The 21,383-nt window shown below is 51.0% G+C and overlaps 1 protein-coding gene across 2 annotated transcripts; it reads right to left on the bottom strand.

The window, feature by feature from the left end:
* Positions 1 to 318: 318 nt before the first annotated feature.
* Pdia4 (protein disulfide isomerase family A member 4) lies at positions 319 to 21,301 on the bottom strand. 2 transcript variants are annotated; one of them, XM_047560382.1, is made up of 10 exons: positions 21,005 to 21,301; positions 12,049 to 12,223; positions 10,333 to 10,538; positions 9,034 to 9,171; positions 7,087 to 7,224; positions 6,742 to 6,900; positions 5,407 to 5,558; positions 3,096 to 3,252; positions 2,417 to 2,650; positions 319 to 1,079 (listed from the first exon to the last, which is right to left on the bottom strand). In XM_047560382.1, the coding sequence occupies exons 1-10, from the start codon at positions 21,090 to 21,092 to the stop codon at positions 664 to 666; spliced, it is 1,863 nt and encodes a 620-aa protein (XP_047416338.1). In that variant the 5' UTR covers positions 21,093 to 21,301; the 3' UTR covers positions 319 to 663. The 2 variants fall into 2 exon arrangements, with proteins under 2 accessions (XP_047416338.1, XP_047416336.1); XM_047560380.1 differs by having other exon boundaries at positions 7,004 to 7,209; positions 9,033 to 9,171; positions 21,005 to 21,294.
* Positions 21,302 to 21,383: the final 82 nt, after the last annotated feature.

Here is a 21,383-nt window from a genome sequence, read left to right as displayed (position 1 = left end):
TTTCTACAACCTCAAGGTCTCTGTGTGTCCGAGAACACTTCTGCTCCAGCAGAGGGACTGAGCTGGGGAACAGGGGCCATGATCCTCCACGTGTGGCCCAGGCTGTGGCAGGCGGTGGGACGGCAATGCCTGTACAGCCTGGGATGCTCCATCCTGGACTGGGCGCTGCTGGGAAGTCGGGATGGAACGTCATCCGGGCAGGTGCTCAGCGACAACTCTCACGCCTGTGCTGACACAAGAAGAAACCCCAAACCAAAGCATACCGACGGGCACATCCTGACTAACAATTCCTCGGACAATGATAAAAGGCAAGCTCGACATGATTTGGCAAAGTTTTTTGAATCTTTAAATTAAAAAAGAAAACATTCTCACACAGAGATTCAACTTATCTGCTTTGAGAAAATATTAAAGTTAAAAAAAAAAAAATCAGACCCCAAATGATAAAAATAGATGTATCCTCCATAAAAATCTGGCCTAAACTATTGCATTCATGGCTAATCAGTATTCAGAGCACAAGGTGACATATCGAAGTATAAAAAATAACAAAAGAGAAAAAGTTGAGATACCACCATTACATTAACGGCCTCGGCCTTCAGGGCTCACTTGGTGGCCACTGGCCACTACAGTGTCTGGCTCTCCCACCCTCTGCAGACCTCCAGGCCTTCAAAGGTCTTCCTTGGTCCTGCTCCATTTTGTGGAATGTTTGTCTATAAACTTGCTCAAATGTTCCAGATCTCGGTTTCCACCCTCAAATTTAATCGGGTTCTTTTTGTCCCTTCCGGGGGCAAAGTAGATGGTGGGGAAGCCGTCCACCTTGTAGCGGTCACTGGCAATGTCGTTGGTGGTGGCGTCCATCTTGGCGATGACCAGGTTCTTCTGGTTCTTGTACTTCTTGGCCAGGCTGGTGTAGACGGGCTCCAGCTGCTTGCAGTGCCCACACCAGGGCGCGTAGAACTCGATGAGGACGTCCTTCGAGGGGTCCATCACGATGTTGTCGAAGGTCTTCCCCACGACCACCCTGACGGGCCCCTTGTTGTTCTTGGGCACCGGCTGGGATTTGATGACTGGCTTAAGTTTCCCTGCCAAGGAAAGCCAGGCCGGGGGAAGGCGTCAGTGCTGAAAGGCCCTGGACCCGGCAGCGAGGCAGCTCGGTGCACAGGAATAGGGCAGACACTGTAGTGGTGAGTCCCACGCTGCCGGGGACAGGAAAGACCTTGTCCCCAGACCTCACCCTAGCAATAAGCACTGCTACAGGAACGCTCATCTTTTACTCTCATAGTCCTGGCAAAGGCCAGAGAGGGAGCAGGTCACCCTACTGGCCTAATGGTCCACTAGGTCCTGACCATCCAGAGATGCTGCCCAGTGCAGAGGAGCTACAGAGTGCTGGCACCAAGGGCCTGAAAGCCACATACGGGGCGGTATGCTGAAGACTGACAGGTACCCTGGTGAGCCATCACTAGGACTGGATAATTTGCTCAACACATCAATCAAATCAGGTTTTCCACGTACATGAAACTTATTTCTAAATCCAAAAGCCTGTTTCAAAGAGTTTCTAGGAAAGGCTTCTTAAAATTTCCAAGGCCCACCCTTTTTCTGATTGTAAAAAAAAGAAGTAGAAACAAAAAGAACAAGAAGAAAAAAGACTTAGAATGTCTCTATCCCTCATCCTTCAGGTACAGGAACCAAGGGTTGGACTCATTAAAGCAAGTGACCGACAACAAACAGCTCTGCCACCAGAGGAGCTACCTGAATCCATACGCTGCCCCATCTTTCTGGGCTGCCTCTCTGGATGCCCCCTCTGCCTGCCCCTGCTCTAACCCTGGATCTCAGCTGCTGGAGGCTAATGCTAAGTAAGCCCTCAGATGGTCTTCCAGATCTTTTACTCTCAACGCAAACGATGGAAGAGGGCTGGGGATGTGGCTCAGAAGTAGAGCACTTGCCTAGCAGGCTCGAGGCCCTGGGTTCCATGCCCAGAACAGCCAAATAAATAAAGTTCTATTGTTGTTAGGCACGGTGACCCACTCCTGTGTTCCCAGCTACTCGAGAGCCTGAGGCAGGAGGATCCCAAGTTTGAGGTCAGCCCCAGCAACTAGGCTCTGCCTGGAAACAAAAAGGGCTGGGGATGTAGCTTAGTGGTCAAGAGCCCCTGGGTGAAATCCCCAGTTTAAAAAACCAAAACCAAAACACATCCCCTGTGTTCCAAAACCTCTATGCTGTCTTGGTGCCCCAGTGTTTAGGTCAGCACTGGCCCAGCCCAGACGGGGAGTCAGAGGGAGTGAGCGGGACTGGGAGTGGGAGCGGAGTGGACAGAGGCTGCCAGCAGCCTCCCCTCCTCCTGCACATGTGGGGCACCAGATACCCCATGGCTGCCCAGGTTCCGTGCTCCACCTGAGGGGAGCCCTCAGCCCCAGCTCACCTTTCTTAAAAGCTGTGACAAACTCCCGCAGGGTGTCAGAATCAAACTCCTCTGGCTCCATGGCGAACTTCTTCCCGCTCTCGTCCAGGATGGCCACGTTGACGTCCTCCCCACTCTCGCTGAGCCCCAGGTCCTTCACCTCTGTGGCGTAGTCCTCCTCATCAGCAATAGCAAAGGTGTACTCGGGGAAGTCCTTAGCCACTTCCAGGACTTTGTTTCGCCAAAACTGAGTAGCTGCAATGGACCAAGCGCTGTGAGCTGGGCTGGGCTCGGCAACGGTTCTAGCTCAGACCTGAGGTAAGGTTAAGACTGTCGCTAGCACTCTCCCACAGTGCACAAGTCCCAGATACACCTCCACTGCAGACAGAAGCAAACCTCAAAGAGCCCCACTGTGGGCAGGTGCCTGGGGCTGCGAGCCCAGCAAGCCCCAGAGGACACAGCAGTGCCTGCAGCCGAGTGGCCCAGGCCTGACTCTGTGGCCTCACCTCCAAGAGGGTGCTGGGCTCAATCAACTCTGTGCTCCCTTCTTGCTAAAAAGAGAAGGGAAAAGAAAAGTGACCCTGAAGACCCTGAAGCCCTAAGGAAAAACTACACGTGCTCCATTAATCTGCTAGGCTGGGCCAAGGCAGGATTCTGTGAGTGAGCCCCAGCTCCAGATGGGTCTTGGCGGGTCCCTTACCAGCTCTGTAATCAAAGCTGAAGTCCACGCTGTAGTAGACAACCACCAGGGGGCGCTTGGCATACCGCTTGGCGTCGTTGGAAGTCTTGCGGTGGCCCACCAAGGGCAAAGCGTGTCTCACCACGTGGTCCTGGATGGCCGACACCTCTGTGGAACCCTGTTTCAAAGAGGGCACAGGTGGGACCAGTCAATAGAAAAGGAGTTTTAGCTAACACTCTTTTCTCCATCACTGTCGACAGATGTTTGCTTCGAGAGGAAATCTGCATGGGGTGGGACAGTGGAGACCTTGGAGGGCATGGGTCTCAGGTCACTCTGGGTTGGGCCCCAGTCAAGCACACCCGGTAACTGCCTGCTGTCTTCTGGGGCTTGTCCACACGAGTGCACTTCTCAGGCAAGGCCAGGGCTCGCCAGGCCCAGTGAGGAACTTTTCAAGAAAGGCTTGGCTCTCTGATGGCAACAGCCACTAAGTAGTCTCAACAGTGCAGAACTTCCCACGTTTAGCTCCACTATCTTCACAACAGCCTATGAGATTCACCTTATATTTGGCAGGGTGTAGTCTTGGGTTAGGATGTGGGTCAAAGCCACATGGGGTAAGTTCCTCAGCCGCTGAGACCACCCCTCTTCTCTGGGAGGTTGTACGTGCAGAGGGCTCAGCACATTTGGGCACAGATGGCTGCTCTTGAAGTCTCAGCACTGTGGCCTTTAAGGATGGCTTGTGGGGTGTCTCAGTGTCAAGCAAACCCAATTGACATTTATATGGTACCTGTGACTAGCTGGGCACAGGGGCAGTTGCAATGGAAACACAGCTCGGACAGGTGTCTCTAGGTCTCAGTGAGGACTTACACTGGGCCCTTCAGACATCACCCTCACAACCACCAGAGGTGGGCACTGCCATGTCTACTTTATAACTGGAGAAACTGAGGCACAGCCAGTTTGCCCAACGTTGTACTGACAGGAAGCAGTGGGTCCAAAGTTCCCACCTAGATGGGGTGGCCAGGGAGGTCTCCAGGTATTCCCAGTGGCACTGAAGGACAGGAGGGCCTTGCCAACTGGGAAAGGAACAGCAGGGCAGAGGCAGGATGAGGTGCCAAGAAGATCTGGTCTATGTACAGGATGGGTGGAATATGCTGGAAACGCAGGAAAGGAGTGCTCTGGAGGAGAATTTAAGAGCAGAGCAGCAGTGACAGGCTTAATAGACTAATCACACGGACTGTAAGCTTTCCAGGGTCAGGAATGCCTTAAAGAATTTACTGAAAGCTACAGACCCTTTCCTGGGAACACGCAGGCCCACACAGGGCTGTGCCTGATTCCTGGAGTCCCTCTTTTCAAGGAAGGGAAGTGGGAGGGAGGAGTCACAGCAGGTGTCCTAAGTTCAGGGAAGCAGAGGGTCCTGAGCCTCACACGAGCCAAGAAATAGATGGGTGGGCTGCGGACTGGGACCCACAGGTTCGAGGGCAGAGGGAGCACAAGGAAGTCACAGCCTCAGGGCTCACAGCCTCTCTGGCTCTGTTGTACTCCAGCCTCTGTGGCTGCTCCCTCCATGCGCACTCGCCTCATCCTTTCCTCCTCCAGGACCAGAGAGCCCAGAGCCCAGTGAGAAAGGTGCGTGGGGCTGGCTCAGCCCAGGACACCTGCACTCCCTCTCAGCTGGACTTCCGGCTGCCGTGGGGCCCAGTGCAGGAGCACGTGCTCTGCGTGCCAGCCTCTGCCACATAAAAGCGTCTTCCAAACCAGACCCATCCACTGAAGCCCGGGGAACACTGAGCTGGACCCAGGCTCACCCGGGGCTGGGACGCCACCTGCCCTTCCGGAGCAACATGCTAACCTAAATAGATAGCAGGCAGAGGGGAAAAAGGGGAAATGCAAGTACGTTGATCAGCTCCACCCAGGAAGGGGAAGGGCCCACTGCGCATCACAGCCTCCACACCCGAGCTACCTGCCAGCAAACGAGACTCAGTTCTGACCCAGCACACCCCAGCTACACCAGGCCAAACCACAGTAGCCTGGGCACCAAAGGCGCCTGGAGCTTCCTGCCAGAAAGTATAAAGAGAACAACTGCTTTGGCAAAAGCAGACGGAGCTTCACTGGGGCCTCAGGTCCCACGATCTGCCAGGTATGTGGCAGCCCCGCCCTTCCTGCAAACTTGGGCCCTGAGCCACTGGGCTGAGACTCCCTCCAGCTAACAATGGGTAGGGAGGGAGGGCTGGGAAAGGCACTCCAGATGCAGAGCACAGGACAAAACTCCCGCCATGCTTCCAACCCCAGATGCTCACGCCTGCTGGGTGCCCAGGCTGCCCTGCACAGCCCTCACCTGCACGTCCATCACGCTGCTCCTGGGCTCATACTTGGATTGGAACTTCTCAGGCTGCATTACGACCAACCTTCCCGGGGAGACTTTCAAGAACTTAGCTATCTCAGTGCTGAAAGTATGGTGAAATTTGTAATCTTCTCGCAGGTTGTTGGCTGACAAATTAATAATACAATAAAATGCAATTTATTAGACTGCTGGAATGAATGAGGTTTAATTTGTTACCCATGCTGGCTAAAGTAAATGCCCTAAAAACAGCGACTACACCATGAATTCTGTGTAGACAATACCCGAGCTTAAACCCCACCGTCCGTGACGAGGAGCATACTGGCATCGAGGCCAGCAGCGTGTCATAGAGGGCATGCAGCGTCACACGTGCCTGGGTCCTCATGGTGCGGGTTTTACCTTCTCCTGAGGGGTGGGCTGTAGCCTGAATGCAGTTCTTTAGCACTCAGCTAAAGCCCTGGGTAAGCTGGGGCTCCCCTGCAAGTTTCTTCCTAACTGACAAGTCTAGAATGGATGGCAAGGTTACCTAACCAACAAAGACCGAGGAAACACATCTAATTCTACTGTACGTTTTATTACAACATAAATTCACTCGGTGTGCATGTATTTGTAATTGTGTCATGGTGAGTTGTGAATTTAAAAAAGATGACAAGCACTGTGAAATAGAAAACCAAGCTGCCTGGTACGTGGAGGGGAGAGGGGCTCAGGAAACTAAGGACGGAGAGGAAGGCTGGCACATGGTCCCCAGGCACCAGGAGCCAGACCTGGGCAGACAGTGGATTTCAAGGCGGGGTGCCTGCCACCTGTCCCCACCCTCCCAGGACAGGGCTGCTGACGGTCGTACACAATCGCCTCACTTCTCAGACCAGCACGACCAGCCGTCTATGAGGCACTCCATATTGTCTGCTAAGCACTTCATCTATGTTATCCCAACTGATCTGACAGCCTCTGGGAGTGGGAAAGATGGCAGGCAGCCCTGCACCTGTGGCCACAGTGCTAGTAACCGGCAGAGCCAGAGGCCCAGGGAGGGGGAGGCAGACGCCGGGATGAGGACTGTGCCCTCCCCTCTGCTCAGAGGCCAGGGGGACGAGGGCACAGCCAGTGTCACCCACTTAGTATATGATCCTACCATCCATGTGCAAGAAGGCCACAGGGAGGCAACCCGGCCCCAGGGGAGAAGGCTCACTCCACAGACTACCTCAGTCGACCCTCCAGCCATCTCCTACGTGATGACCCTCGAGTTCTGTGCAAAATGAGTTTTGCCTGTTTTGAGTAGCCTCGGACTCCTCGAAGGGCTTGTCATTCTGTTCAGCACAGCGGGCCAGTACTTACCAGCATCCTGATACTGCTGGTAGGCTGGGTCACTTTCTCCCTGAAAGACGCCAATGATGACAACATCGTCCCCGTCCTTCAAGAACTCCTGGACCTGCTTCAGGGTTGGAACCTCCTTGGAGGGAGGCCCTGACTGCTCAATCATGTAGTCCACAATCCCTGGGAGGAAAGCGCATGCCTGAGGAGGGGCTTTGGAGCTGCCCACGCTACTCCCCTCTCGGAGCTCGCCCCACCAGGGGATGAGGAAAGGATGTGGCCATACCATATTTCTCTCGTGGTCCATTGTACTCAAAAGGCTTTCCCTTGCGGAAAATTTTCAAGGTAGGGTAGCCAGAGACATCGAACCTCTTAGCCAGGTCGGTCTCTGCAGTGGCGTCGACTTTTGCCAGTGGAATTGGTGGGGAGCGCTTGCTGAGCTCCTTGGCGGCCTTCTCGTACTCGGGGGCAAGTTTCTTGCAGTGTCCGCACCTGACAAGAGAAAGCCGGTTCTGTCAAGGGCCTGTCCCAGCGTGGACTCATCTCCCAGATAAATGAGGTACAGAAACCAATTCAGTGTTCCCAAGCAACTCAGTAGCATCCAGCAAACCTCGGAATGTCTCCTAGGTGTGGGCACTGAGCCGGGCCCCAAGAGAAACCAGGAGGTGAAGATGTGAGCTTCCTACTATGGCATCTGTGAACCGGAAGGTGCACGCGAGCACGTGCATACACACATGAACACACAAGTATGTGTGCAGACAGGAGCATCTGCGGGGAAGGCAGAGCCACGGGAAAGGCCATACAGACAACGTCCTAAGAGGGGAGAGAATATTCTGGGTTGGGGGGATGAGCATTGACAAGGATGCAAGTCAGTGATGGCTTCAGAGAGGCCATGACAGCTGAGCTGGGGCCTGAGGTACGCAGAGGACCAGATAGGAGCCCCTGAGAGTGGGGAGAGGTAATGACATCAACAGAGACAGGGATAGGAGGAAGAGCTGACAAACCCACACTCACACAAACCAACCGGGGCAGGAGAAGACAGGCGTGCCTCAGAGGAACCCAGACTTCAGACTGCTGTGCCTAACTCGGCCTGTCTACACCACAAGACCTGACAACTGCTGGCCAGGGCCTCATGCGTCACAGGCTCTCAGGCCTCAGTTAAACACTGTCTTGCCCTGGCCTTTAGGACACCCAAGAAACCTGAAGAACTGTTTCTGCAACATGGGAACTATTTGAAAGTAAAAGGTAACCGTCCTCCAGGGCATCATAAGCCAAACAAACTGCACCACAAACAGCGAGCGCGCTGGGGCAACGAACCGTCTGCCAATACAATCCCTAAAGCAACCCATCGGTGCAATGTCCTGTTGCTCTTCCTCTTCCCACTCCCCAACCACCAAGCCAGGGCCACTTCTGCAGCAGGACAGGGCCAGCATCTCCCCAGCATCACTGAAGGGTTAAGAGGGGGTCAAGCCTGCCTGCTCCTGGACCAAGGCTTCGAACTTCCCAATCCCTTTCCCTCTGTACCACTCGTCTGTCTCCTCACTTCCTTCCTACAAGCCCATAATGACTAGGTGCAGGATTTTTCCTGCAGAGCCCAGAAAGCCTCAACAGGGCTTGGGTGCCCTGGGCTCTCGCCGTGCACCAGGCACAGCCTCCGCCTGCTGATCTGAGGCCCACACACTTCCCTGCCCACCGACTCCTCAGGACTCGTCCACAGAACAGCCACTGAGGCCACTCTTCTTGGCCCAACAGTCACATTCCTGACTCGCCATTCACTGGTCTCTACCCTGGTCCACAGGCATATTCTGACAATTGCTAGGCCTACTTAGGAGTCAGAACCACTGGCTGACCCAAGACAAATTCACCCAGTGCCTCAGGTCATCTCCGGAGAAGGCTGATGGCCCTCTTGCAGGTATACTCATTCACCTTTGAAAATTCTTCCCTCCAATTTGCTCTGCCCACTTTGTCACCCCCATCCTACCTCCTGGGTTATCCTTGCAATTGGTCATGCCTCCTCCCCACCCCCATGAAGCCTGTCGACAACAGCCACTTTGGTCCACAAGCTTTTGGGGACCTCACAAAAGCTGCCTGAACCCTCTCCCCCTTTCTTTCTGGTATCTACTTTCCTTTGGGTCCCCTTTTCCCTAAGAAAGATTACCTGCTTCCTTCCGTGACCATGCCCCTGGTGGCACCCTTACGACCTCTTCTCTTCTAGAAGACCTGGTGCCTCTGCCTCCACCTGCACTGCACCCTCCACCCAAGCCCAGCAGGGTGCTGAATAATCAGTAACATAAAACTTGAGACCCCCATCTCACCATGGGGCATAAAACTCCACCAGAATTATGTCTGCATCATTCACAACTTCATCAAAGTTATCTTTGGTCAACACAAGTGTGACTTCCGGGGGAGGTGTCCAGTTGGGCTGGGAGACTTCTCTGACCCTGGCAACGATTTCTGAAATAGAGGGGAAAAAAAAAAAAAAAGGCTGAGCATGTGGGACATTTCCACCACTACATACACCACCTGAGCCTCCTCTCCTCTAGAAGGCAGAAGACCTACTGGATGCATGATCTCCTTTTTCCTGGACTATGTACCAACTGATTTTGATCAAACATGCCTAATAGAATTTTGGAAAGTCCCCTTAATGTGTACAGGCTTTATATATACTTATTCATACATATCTAACACTAGTGTATTACATGCATGACAAAATGTGTGCAAAAATCAAGAGCCTTGGGTTCCCTCTCCTGTATCATATAAAAACCCCCCAACCTCTGAACCCTGTTCAGTTGTTCTCTCCACCATTCCACGTGCTGAATGGAAAATGCGGCAGCATCTTTTTTTTTTTGGGTGCTGGGGATCGAACCCAGGGCCTTGTGCTTGCAAGGCAAGCACTCTACTGACTGAGCTATCTCCACAGCCCCGTGGCAGTATCTTAAAAAAAAAAAAAAAAAAAAAAAAAAAACTGATTACAAGGGAGATATGATATGCCACTGGGTAAGGTGGCACAGGCATGTAATAATAGCAATTTGGCTGAAACAGGCTAAGGATGTAGCTCAGAGGCAGAATGTTTCTGGGTTCAATCCCCAGCACCACCACCACCACACACACACACACACACACACACACAAAGTAGAAGTATGCCCCTGCTAAGGAAACCACATTTTTTTATCTGTTTATTCATTTGATAAAACTTCCAAGGTGCCTCATGTGAGCAAGCAAGAGCCCAACAGGCCTGAAAGCAGGTGCTGCCAGGGACTCTGCTCTCTGCGCATGGTTTTGCACCACAGCACAGGCAAGCCCTGGGCGCCTCTGAGAGGTGCCAATTACTTGGCTACCTTGAACTTACTAGCCATCTGTCTGAGCGAGCCCTCTAAACACCAAGAGCCACTGCTCTGGAACACCTCTGGGCCCAGGCCTCTGGTGTCATCTCTAACGCTCCTGCTCCAGATCTCGGCTGCCGTGGTCTGGAAGTGAAAACAGCCTCCCACCAACCTCAGCCCCTGACACTCCAGCGGCTGGTGCTCTGCGGGAGCCGGTCTGGGGCACTCGCCTTTCCTTCCTTTGGATCACCCCAGGGTCTGCTCCCCTCACGCTGCTCAGGTCCCAGCTCACCTTCCTGGGTCCTGGAGCCATCGTAGTCAACAGCCTGGCCCTTCTTCAGGATCTTGATGGTGGGATAGCCACTCACATCGAACCTACTGGCCAGCATGGACGCCGAGGTGGCGTCGATCTTCGCAACAGCAATGGGAGGATCGTTACTCTTCAAGGTTCTAGCAATCTCTTCATATTCTGGAGCAAACTGCTTGCAATGTCCACACCTAAGGGTCAGATTTAGGGAAGGAGGAACAGGTCACTGCACCCATGCAGGTGTGAACCCAACACCACCCCAAAAAACGGGGCTTAAGGAAGTATCTGAAGTGAAGCGGAACGACGCCACATAACACCACAGGGAGGCCCAAGAGCTCCAAGTTGAGACATCCAGGCTTGAATTCCAAATACCCTCGACCTAAAGGATTCCTTCTGTTTACAGTCAGCCCTCCACATCCACATGGTGCACATCCATAAGTTCATCCAACTGTGGATCAAAAACAAAAACCCTCGCACCTGTACTGAGACGTACGGACCTGTCTTGTCACTATCCCTGAACGGTGCAGAACAACTATGGACACAGCACTTACTTTGTGTTATGTATTATAAATAATATGGAGATGATGTACACATCTGTGATCCCAGCTACTCAGGAGGTGAGGCAGGAGGATCAAAGGTTGGGCAACTTAGTGAAACTGTCTCAGAAATAGAAGACAAAAGGCTGGGGTAGAGCACTTGCCTAGCATGTGTGAGGTCCTGGGTTCCAGCCCAGCACCACGCACAGAACAATCCCCCAAATACAAGAGGTACGCATAGTCACATGCAGTCACATCACTTTCTGAAGGAACCTGAGCGTCTGTGTATTGTGGTGTCCGCGAGGGATGGTGGAGGCTGGATCAGTTCCCTGGGAGTCCAAAGGACAGCTGTATAAGTCTCTTAAGTTTGGTCCAGTGGACCCTTTCAGGGGGTCTATGAAGTCAGAATCCCTTAAGTAAGACACACACTGAGTATAAAGTGGGGTTTTCTAAAGGCTACCTGACTTAAAAAGCTCTTTGGGGTTCTCACGTTTTAAAAGTTCAGGGATCTTGCAACCAAAAGAAAAAAAAAACAAAAACAATTATAGCATGTACCTGCCAGGCACTGGGCAGACAGCATGGGCACGATGGTTATTTTCTCTCAGAATGAAACAGGGACGGGGGGACAGAGGGAAACAGAAGGGGTCATGAGTTACAAAACAGCAGAGAAGAGACGAGAGCGAAAGGAAGACAAGAGTCAGCAGGGACGACACTAGGAGGGGTGAGACAGGAAAGGAAGTGGGGTGACTCTTTCCCCAGAGCCTGTGTATGTTAAAAAATCCCCCACATCCCCCACAGCCAACAGCCTGCACTTAGACAGCCAGCAGAACCCCGGAGGTGCCCTCCCTGAGAGCGGCTCCAGGCTGCTCAATGCCAACCGGCAGAACCGAGCCCCAGCTCTGTGTTCCTACACCAGAAGTTGGCATTCCTCAGTCTGGGGTTGTGGCTCAGGGGTAGTGCATTTGCCCAGCAGTGTGGGGCACTGGGTTCAAGTCTCAGCTCCACATAAACATAAATAAATAAATAAAATAAGGCATTAAGTCCATTTACAACTAAAAAAAAAAAAAAAGCCCAAGCTCCCTTGGCCAGACCTCCGCACCCCAGCGGGCCCTAGACGGCCCCGAGGGGAGCACCTGCTGCAGAGGAAGCAGAACGCGGTCCTCACCAGGGTGCGTAGAACTCCAGCAGCACCGTGTCTTTATCAGCCACAAAGTTATCAAAGTTCGCATCGTTCAGGACCAAGACACCGTTTTCCTCCTTAACTTCCAAGTCTTCTTCCTCCTCCTCATCTTCCTCCTCCTCCTCTTCATCCTCAATAGCATTTTCTCTTTCAGAAGAATCTGAGTGGAAAATACTGGTTAGGAAATTGATGATTCTTGTCTTCAAAACTTTCTTAGAACCCAAAGCCTCAAAATGTGTCACGAGTCCTGTGGGGTCCCTCGCCCCAGCAATTCTGCTCTGGGTCTGCATGTAAGGGAGGCTGTGGCTACAGGTGCTTGAAAACCTGTCCTAGAATTTAAAGAGCAAGGGCTGGGGGGGCAGAGCTCAGGGCTGGGGTGCTGCTCTTCATGAGGAAGGCCCTGGGTTTGATCCCCAGTACTCCCCAGGCCAAAAAATAAAGAACTTACAGAGCAAATGCCTCAGAAAGGCTTGGCTGGCAGCCTCTGCTTTGCTCTGCTGTCCACCAACAGGGCCTTGGTGTGACCTCCTGTGAACAAAGTACCTGCCTGGCCCCCAATAGTAGGAACGGGGAACAAGGACTCATTCTCGCCTTTCCACTCTGGAGGACGACTTCTGCTTCTGAAGGAGTGGCATCTTACCTTGTAGTCATAAAAAATACTTCCACGGCTTTTACCATCCTTGAAGGAAAGGCTGAAGAGGAAGAAGGTGAGGAATCATGTTTTACTTACAAAGTCACCTCCGCATAATACCCAGGTGGAAAATATTTTGTGATGACAAACTTAGAAATTTATGGGGTCAATATGCATTTAAAAAACAACAACAACAACAACAACAACAAGAACAAATTACACTTCTGCTTGGAAGCAAAGTTTCTTCTTGGAATGCAGGAAACTGAGTAGAACCTGTCAAGTTGGATTTTTTTTAAAAAGTTATTTATATGTACATATATTTTAGTTGTTGATGGACCTTTATTTTATTTATGTGCAGTGCTGAGAATCGAACCCAGTGCCTCACACATGCTAGGCAAGTGCTCCACTACTAAGCCACAACCCCAGCCCTCAAGTTTGATTTTTTGCCAAACTACAGTACAGATTCAAGTGTTTGTAGAACTCCATTTTTTTTAATTTCTAGGTTTTCTTGTAGTGGTAGATGGACAGCGTGCCTTTATTTTATCTATTTATATGTGGTGCTGAGGATCAAACCCTGGGTCTCACACGTGCTAGGCAAGTGCTCCACTGTAGAGCCTCAGCCCAGCCTCCCGCAGTTCTTATTGACCAGTTTCTCCAGCTGCCGTCACAGCAGCAAACAGAACTGAACACAACCAGCACAATAATTTCGTTAACTCCAAGGCCAGAATATTTCTAGGGGCCGATTATTTTCTGGAGTTGTTTCTCGGGAACACTCAATTTGCTAGCTGCTTGGGGATGAGGGTGCACTCATGGCCTGTGAGCCACCCTCCGGAGACTGGGACTCCTGGGTCCCGTTGCCTCTACTAAGCCAGTGTTGGCTCTGCGGCTGGAACAGTGGAGCCATCACTCCACTTCTCCAGTGCACTCAGACGTTCTGGGAGCATGGGGAAGCTCTCATCATTGTTATTAAAATCTATAATCTTTCCGGGCAAGATGGTACATGTCTGTAATCCCGGCTACTCAGGGGGTTGAGGCAGGAGGATGGCAGGTTGAGGCCAGCCTCAGCAGCCTAACAAGACTCTGACTTAGAAAAAAAAAAAAGAGAGACCGACCGACCAACCAGGGATACAGCTTGCGATAAAGTACCCCTGGGTTTAAAAAGCAAACAAAACTACCAATCTAAAAACTAATTACAAAAAACCAACAAAAGGTGGCACATGCCTATAATTCCAGCAGCTTGGGAGGCTGAGTCAGGGGGATCTCGAGTTCAAAGCCAGTCTCAGCAACAGAGAGGCACTAAGCAACTCAGTGAGAACCTGTCTCTAAACCCTGAGTTCAATCCCTGGTACCAAGAAAAAAAAGCAAGCCAACAAAAACCCCATCTCCACCTCCATCCTCGCCACACTCCTTTCCCCACGTAGGCCTGTGTTCCTCTTTTGTGGGAGGCACAGGAACCCCTCTAAAAGCCCTACACTTTCAGGACCAGAAACCAAGCTAGCTTTGCAATTCTCTTGGCCACAGCTCTCCTTCCTGGGCAGCGGGAGCCACTGGGCACCATCGGCAAGGCACCAGCTGGCGCAACGCGAGAGGCCAGGTTCCAGGGGCGCACAGGCAGGGCAGCCTGGGCTCATGCAGCATGTAGGCAACAAGCCTGTGGACAGTTCCCCCAGGGAGAGGGCAGCCTCCTCACCCTGGAGAATAACCCTGCATTCCCAGGGTTTTCCGGGCCTGCTATTCAAGTTTTTCTAGACCACTGAGGAGGCGCGGGGAAAGGAAGGAGTCTCTGCTCTGTGAGGCTCAGAAAATTAAGCCTGGCCTACTGACACGTTTCTCTGAAAGAAACTCACGAGGTCCAAATACACATCTCGCTCTGAAGCCACAGACTGACGCGGTCCACCTGTCAATGATAGGGCTGGTGGCCCACTCTTGTTCCTTTACATGCACCTCAGACCGAGTTCCTCCCAGATGTGACTGGCAGGGCCAGATGTGACACCGCCTGGTCCTCCTGCATCACAGGACCTCACGCCCTCGGGGTCCTGGAATTTAACACTGGCTCCCAGGGCTCACTGCTGCAGGTACTTCAGGAGCCCCTCAGAGGGGAAGCACGGAGGACCGACAGGGCTGACCAGCGGCACAGCAGTCACAGTGGCTTTCCAAAAAGCTCGCTGAACACCTGAATGGCTCTCGCTTGAGTGTCCCCCTAGTGACCTGGGGGCTTAATGCAGGGATGTTCTGGAGCTTTTCTGCCCAGTGTGCACCATCCCACCCTGCACTGCCTGGCTGCTCAGCCCCGTCACAGAATGGAACTTACTAGCTTATAGATGGAGAGAAGGCATTAGGGAACTTCCTCTCCTCAAGCTAGGAGCCATGGGAGGACAGGAAGCAGAACTGCATAGTCTGCACATAGGCAAGTCTCTTCCAGGGTGAATTTTACAAAAAGGACCTTCACAGATGTTTTCTTGCTATGCTCAGCCTGAAGCAGACTCAACACTCCTAGTGGGTCAGCACATTCCAACGAGGCAACCTATTTCTTAACATTCAAAAATGATGAGCTGAGCCGGGCGTGGTGGTAACATTCAAAAATGATGAGCTGAGCCAGGCGTGGTGGTGCACACCTGTAATCCCAGGGACTTGGGAGGCTGAGGCAGGATGATCACAAGTTCAAACTCAGCCTCAGCATCTTAGCAAGGCCCTATGCAACTGAGCGAGACCCCGACTCTAATAAAATGAAAAAGAAACAATGAACTGTATTTTCGTTTTAAAGAATAAAACAAAATGATGGAACATGCCCTACATAATTAAGCACTCTCCACCGAATTAAGGCATGACCTTCTTTCCATTCCTCCAAACTCACAGAAAACCCTAGTTGTTTCTCTGCAGGTTGAAGAGACCAGGAACAGAACCCAGGTCTCACGCACACTAGCAAGTGCTCTACGGCACTTTGAGGTGTCCCCCAAAAGCTCACATGTGAGACAATGCAGGAAGGTTCAGAGGAGAACTGATTGGGTGTGAGAGTCTTAACCGAATCAGTGAATTAATCCCGACAGGGATTAACTGAGTGGGAACTGAAGTGGCAGGTGTGGCTGGAGGTGGAAATTGGGGCGTGGCTACAAGTATATTTGTATCTGGCCAGTAGAGACCTCTCTCTGCTTCCTGATCATCTTGTAAGCCGTTTCCCTTCACCACACTCTCCTGCCATGATGTTCTGCCTCACCTCAAGCCCCAAGGAATGGAACTAGCTATTCATGGACTGAGACCTCTGAAATTGTGAGCCCCCCCCATACTTTTCCTCCTGTAAAATTGTTCTTATTGGATGTCTGAATCACAGCAACAAAAAAAGCTAAAACAGAAATTGGTACCAGAAGTGGGGTCACTGCTGTGACTAACCTGACCATCTGGTTTAGAAGCTTTTAGAGTTTAGAATTTGTGGGAGGAATTTTGGAAAGCTTAGCCATGCAAGCTGGCAAAGCTTTAGAATGCTGTAAGTGGATCTTACTGGGCAAAGCTGATCTGACTGTGGACAGTAAAGAAAGGGCTCGTGAGTTTTCAGAGGAAAAGGACCCTATTAGAACTTAGACTAGAGGCATTCCTGCTAAGTAGACAACCGGCTAAGAAGTTGTCTACATTTTGCCCATGGCCTGAGATGTTCTGTGAGGCTGATTTTAAAAGCAAGGGACTTCTTAATCTGGCAGAAGTTTCTAGGCAGTATAGTTTTCAGGTGGCAGCATGAATGTTGCTGGTGGCTTTTATCCAAGTTTACTGTGATATTAAGGAGTAGAAAGCAGAGCAGAGAGAGTTGAAAAACTTGGATTTCAAAAGTGGTGTAAAACTGGGGCCTAGAAAGTTGTAGTTATTAAAAACATTACTGCCACTGAAGAAATGCTAAAAAGTGTCCAGAGACAATAAGAAAGATGGCTTGAAGGTCTCAGGAATTGGCAAGATCACACCCATCTCAAATTCAAGGGAGTAAAAGTAAACATTCTTTTTTTTTTTTTTTTTTTTTTTTGCGGTGCTGGGGATTGAACCCAGGGCCTTGTGCTTGCAAGGCAAGCACTCTACTCACTGAGCTATATCCCCAGCCCATGTAAACATTCTCTTGAGACCAGTAGGGCACCCTCCTTGCACAAGGGGGCCTAGGAAGTTTTTTCAATGTGCTCAGCCACCCAGGGTCCCCGAAGGCTTTACTACTGCTGGAGATGGCAGCAGACTTTGGCATCAACCATGTGGTGCTGGTTGTTCAGGCATGCAGGATGGTGGAGTTAGGGGGTCATGGAGGCTTCCACCAAGATTTCAAAGGAAGGCCTGGAAGGCCAGGCAAGTGCATCAGGGTCTGAGTCCCTGTGGACAGCTCCTGAGAAATCCAAGTGTGGAGACGTGAGGAGGAAGCCGAAGCTGCAGTGGAGACCCCGTCTGTCTGCCAAGGAAAGCTGTGGGAATTGAGCAGAGACGAGACAACAGAGAGGGATGTGGACTGCAACCAGCAAATCCACAGGAGAGGAGCTACGTAAGCCCTTGGGAAAAAACGTCAAGCTGCCATGTGCCCCAGAGGCCAACACGGAACTACAGAACGTGTCTGCCCAGCTGGGCTTCGGTCTTGCTTTGGTTCCGTCCCTTTTACTTTTCTGAATGGAAGTGTTTACTCTGTACCTTTCTACACCGGACACTTGTAAACTGTTTACGATCTTTACAGGAGCTCATGATGTGAATCTCAGAGGACACTTTGGACTGGAATTTTTGGGCAATCTTGGAACTGCTGAGACTATGGGGACTCTTGGAAATTAACTAAATGTATCTTCCACTGTGAGGTGGGCATGAGCTTTTGGGGACCAGCTTTGGTTATGGTTTGGATGAGAAAAATGCATGAAGGTTTAGAGAAATGATTGGGTTATGAGAGTCTTAACCCAATCTGTGCATTGATTCCCCTGATGGGAACTCAAATGGGATTATAGGTGGTAACTGAAGGTGGGGAGGGTGTGGCTAGAAAAGGCAGGTCACTGAGGCCATGCCTTTGGAGTATGTATTTCATATCTAGTGAGCAGAGCCTCTGCTTTCTGATCAGCATGTGAGTTACCTCCCTCCACCACACTCTTCCTCCACGATGTTCTGCCTCATCTCCAGCTGTCTATGGACTGAGACCTCTGAAACCGTGAGCCCCCAAATAAACTTTTCCTCTTCTAAAATTGCTTTTATTGGATCTTTTAGTTACAGCAACAAAAAAGCTGACTAAATCTCCCATATACTAGAAACCTACACAACCCTGCAAGCTAACCACATCATAACTTAATGGGGAGACTATTTTCCCCTGGGTTTCACTTTTTTAAGGTTGGACATTCTAGGATGGAACATCCATCAAAAGTTTCCAGCACCACCTGAAGGAGTTTTCTAGCCTGAGGCAAATGAAGCCTCCTACATTCATCTCCACATTGCTCACCCCACAGGAGAAAGCCACTCTGGAAATGTGGGGATCTAACCAGGTGGCTGAAATCCCCTACCGAACACAGGAACACAGCTGAGGACAACTCTGCACCCTTCCCCTGCCCAGCCCAGATACAGGCAGCTACCATAAGGATGCTCTCTCTCTACCTCCTCAGCTGGTCAATTCCAGTTCCCACCAGGGACACACTTGTTAACAGCTGGATGAACTACCATCAAGTCAACACTTAACAGTTTATGGTAAATGAGAAAAGGACAAAGTTGTTATCAGATTAAGGATCAAATCATTACTGTTGATATTAACTATGTGCCAGGCACTGTGCCAAACTCTTAAAAGACATTATTTTACTCCCTGAGGGAAGTATGTTACCTGAACTCTAGAGATGAGGAAACTAAGGCACAAGGAACTTTGGTCACCTAACTGGTATGCTGTACTGTCAGACTTTCTTCCCAATACAGGGTTCCGGTGAAATCATTTTGGTCTTCCACTTTTTTAAGACTCTGAAAATGACTTCTTAGGAAAGAATAGGAAGGCAGAGTATCAATTTCCTAGCACAATACGCAAGTGATTTTCCACTTTTAAATGTAATCAGCCCTAAATAAAAGTAAGCAAAAATATTTTTCCTTTTTCAGGGAGGTAGGGACTACTGGGATTGAACCCAAGGGTGTTTTACTACTGAACTACATACACCCTTTTTATTTCTTATTTTGGGACAAAGTTTCACTAAATTGCTGAAGTTGACCTCAAACTTTTTTTTTTTTTTTGGTGCTAGGGATTGAACCCAGGGCCTTGTGCATGCAAGGTAAGTACTCTACCAACTGAGCTGTATCCCCAGCCCTCGCTTCAAACTTTTAATCCCCTGCCTCAGCCTTCTGGTGGCTGGGATTACACTCATGCACCACCATGTAGGGTTTTCTTTCCTATTTTAGCTGGAAGAGTCCAGGCAACTTCTAATCCAAGACATGGAAAGCCCTGCCACCTGAGGCTTAGACCATAGGGCTTAAGGCCTACTTAGCAACCACACTGGGGGAGGGAGCATTTAGGTGCCCAGATATCACTGTGCTGATGAACCTAACATGTAACAGAAACCAAAGAAAGGTCTAAAGACTTAGAGTCTGGCATAGTGGTGCATGGCTGTAATTCCAGCAATTTGGGAGGCTGAAGCAGAAGGATCACAAGTTCGAGGCCAGCTTTAGTAACTTAGTGAGATCCTTTCTCAAAATTTAAAAAAAAGGAATGGAATTGTAGCACAGTGGTAAAGCACTCCTGGGTTCAATCCCCAGTACAACAAAACAAAATAAACAAAAAGACTTGGAACATCAGAGGTAGGAGTTAGCACAGATCTGAAATAAATCTGTTGACCATGTCATATGTGATAGGCTGAGTCAAAGAGAAGGCTAGGAGCCCTACTCCTGGAAGATGCCCTGGGAGGGCTGCCCTTGATCAGAACACCTCAGGGATACCTGGTTCACCCTAGAAGTAACTGCTTCCCAGGGACAATACAGCTCTAGTGACCTACGACCCCATTATAAACCTGGTGGTCCCAAAAGTCCTTGAAGTCCAAAACCAGTGGATCAAAACAAAGAGAATGCTCTCGTACTTTCCAGCTGTGTTCCAAAAAATGTCCAAAGTTTATTCTGCCCATGAAAAAGTGAAAAACTTGTTTAAAATATAGACTCAAAGGCCTAGCCCTGCCTCGTATTTAAATAAACACCCAAGTGATTTGGATAAAAGTGCCAAGACACACTTGTGGGCAGTATCGATACCTGGTTCCTTTCAGCAGGTGTTTTTTTCACCGAGTTCTGGGTTTTACTTCCTTTTCTACTGGGCAAAGACTTTGAATTTGACCCACACAGAAGTTACTCAATTATTTGAAAAAGTATAAAGTTCACAATTCCCCTACACACTAATATCGTTAAAGTGGGGTTATTTATATTGGAATAAATTTAGTAGGTAAAAGCTGGTGGTCAGGAGAAAGGACACAAAGGAAGAAGGTTAAGACCAACACTGGATGCCCAGCTCTCTAGGAACTGCAACTGTAACTAATACTTTCTTAGTTTTCAAAATTTTCTTACGTTTCCAGGTAGCTGATTTCAAAGAAAAACGCAGGAGCATGGTGAGGTGTTGTACCCTGTCCTTAGCAGACTGTGGGTTTTGAGGGTGGGGACCACACACCTTAGACTTGACTCCTCGAACGCAGCCACAGACTGGCACATAGTAGATGCTGAATAAATGCTGAGAGAAGAGATAGGGTCTCCTACTTACATGAGACGCAAACCTTCCTTTCACCTTCAAACCAGAACCTGTGCATTAATTATTTCCAAATCTACAGACACCATTTTTAAGAAGATGCCTGCTGCCCGCGGCTGCCTCTGCGAGCTCCCACGAATCTTCCCGCCCTCGCATCTTCTCTACAACCTGTTTGGACACAGTGGGCCCCTCTCCCCTCACAGTCTCTGGGCGTGTGCGTCTGGAAGTTTTGATAAGTTCCACCATGATCCTCCTTCCAGGGCAGAGAACAATCAGCTTGGACCTAAGAAAATCTGAGCTCATGAAAACGAAGGAGTCTTGCAAAGAAGCCTGTCTGTACCCTTTTCTGCGCCGCAGCCTCGGTGGCAGGGACTTCCAGCGAGTCGGAGCTCATGAGGTCCAAGCCCCGGCCTCCTGGTCGTCTCCACTCAGGGATCCCCAAAGCTGTCCAGCGCCCCTGCCCTTTCCCTGAAAGCCCAGCAAGTTCGCACCGCAAGCGACGCCCGTCATTAGTTCTGCAGGGATCTGCGTGGAGCCCGACGGGTCACCAGGTCGTACTACCCGGGCTCCCCACGGTTCCCAGCCTCGTGGACGCTCGGCGCCCTCCCCAGCCAGGCCCCGCTCACCTTCGTCCGCTCCCCCGGCGCTGGCCGCGTCCAGCAGCTGCGCCAGCGCCAAGAGCAAGACGAGCAAGCAGGCTTTCCGGAGCCTCATGGCGACGGCAGCGGAGCGCGGCCCTCCCCAACGACGCGGGGCGCAGAAAGCACTCCAGGAAGTCCTCCCAGCAACTGGACGGGGCGGGGAAGCCGCCGGTAGGCCAATCCCCGCGCGAGGCGGGACGCGCTGGCCGCTGCGCCGGGCCTGCGTCCTGGCCCACTCCCCGCCCAGGCTCCGCACCGCCTCCGGTGCGCCCCCAGACGCGCGTTTAAAACTCCGAGCCCTAACGTGAGGTGCCCCGTTCCGATTGGCTGCGCGGCGGCCACCAATCAACGGCTGCCACTCGGT

The sequence above is a fragment of the Sciurus carolinensis genome, chromosome 8 (assembly GCF_902686445.1).
Source record: "Sciurus carolinensis chromosome 8, mSciCar1.2, whole genome shotgun sequence".
In the NCBI taxonomy this organism is placed as follows: domain Eukaryota; kingdom Metazoa; phylum Chordata; class Mammalia; order Rodentia; family Sciuridae; genus Sciurus; species Sciurus carolinensis.
This window is presented reverse-complemented; position numbering and strand designations above follow the sequence as displayed.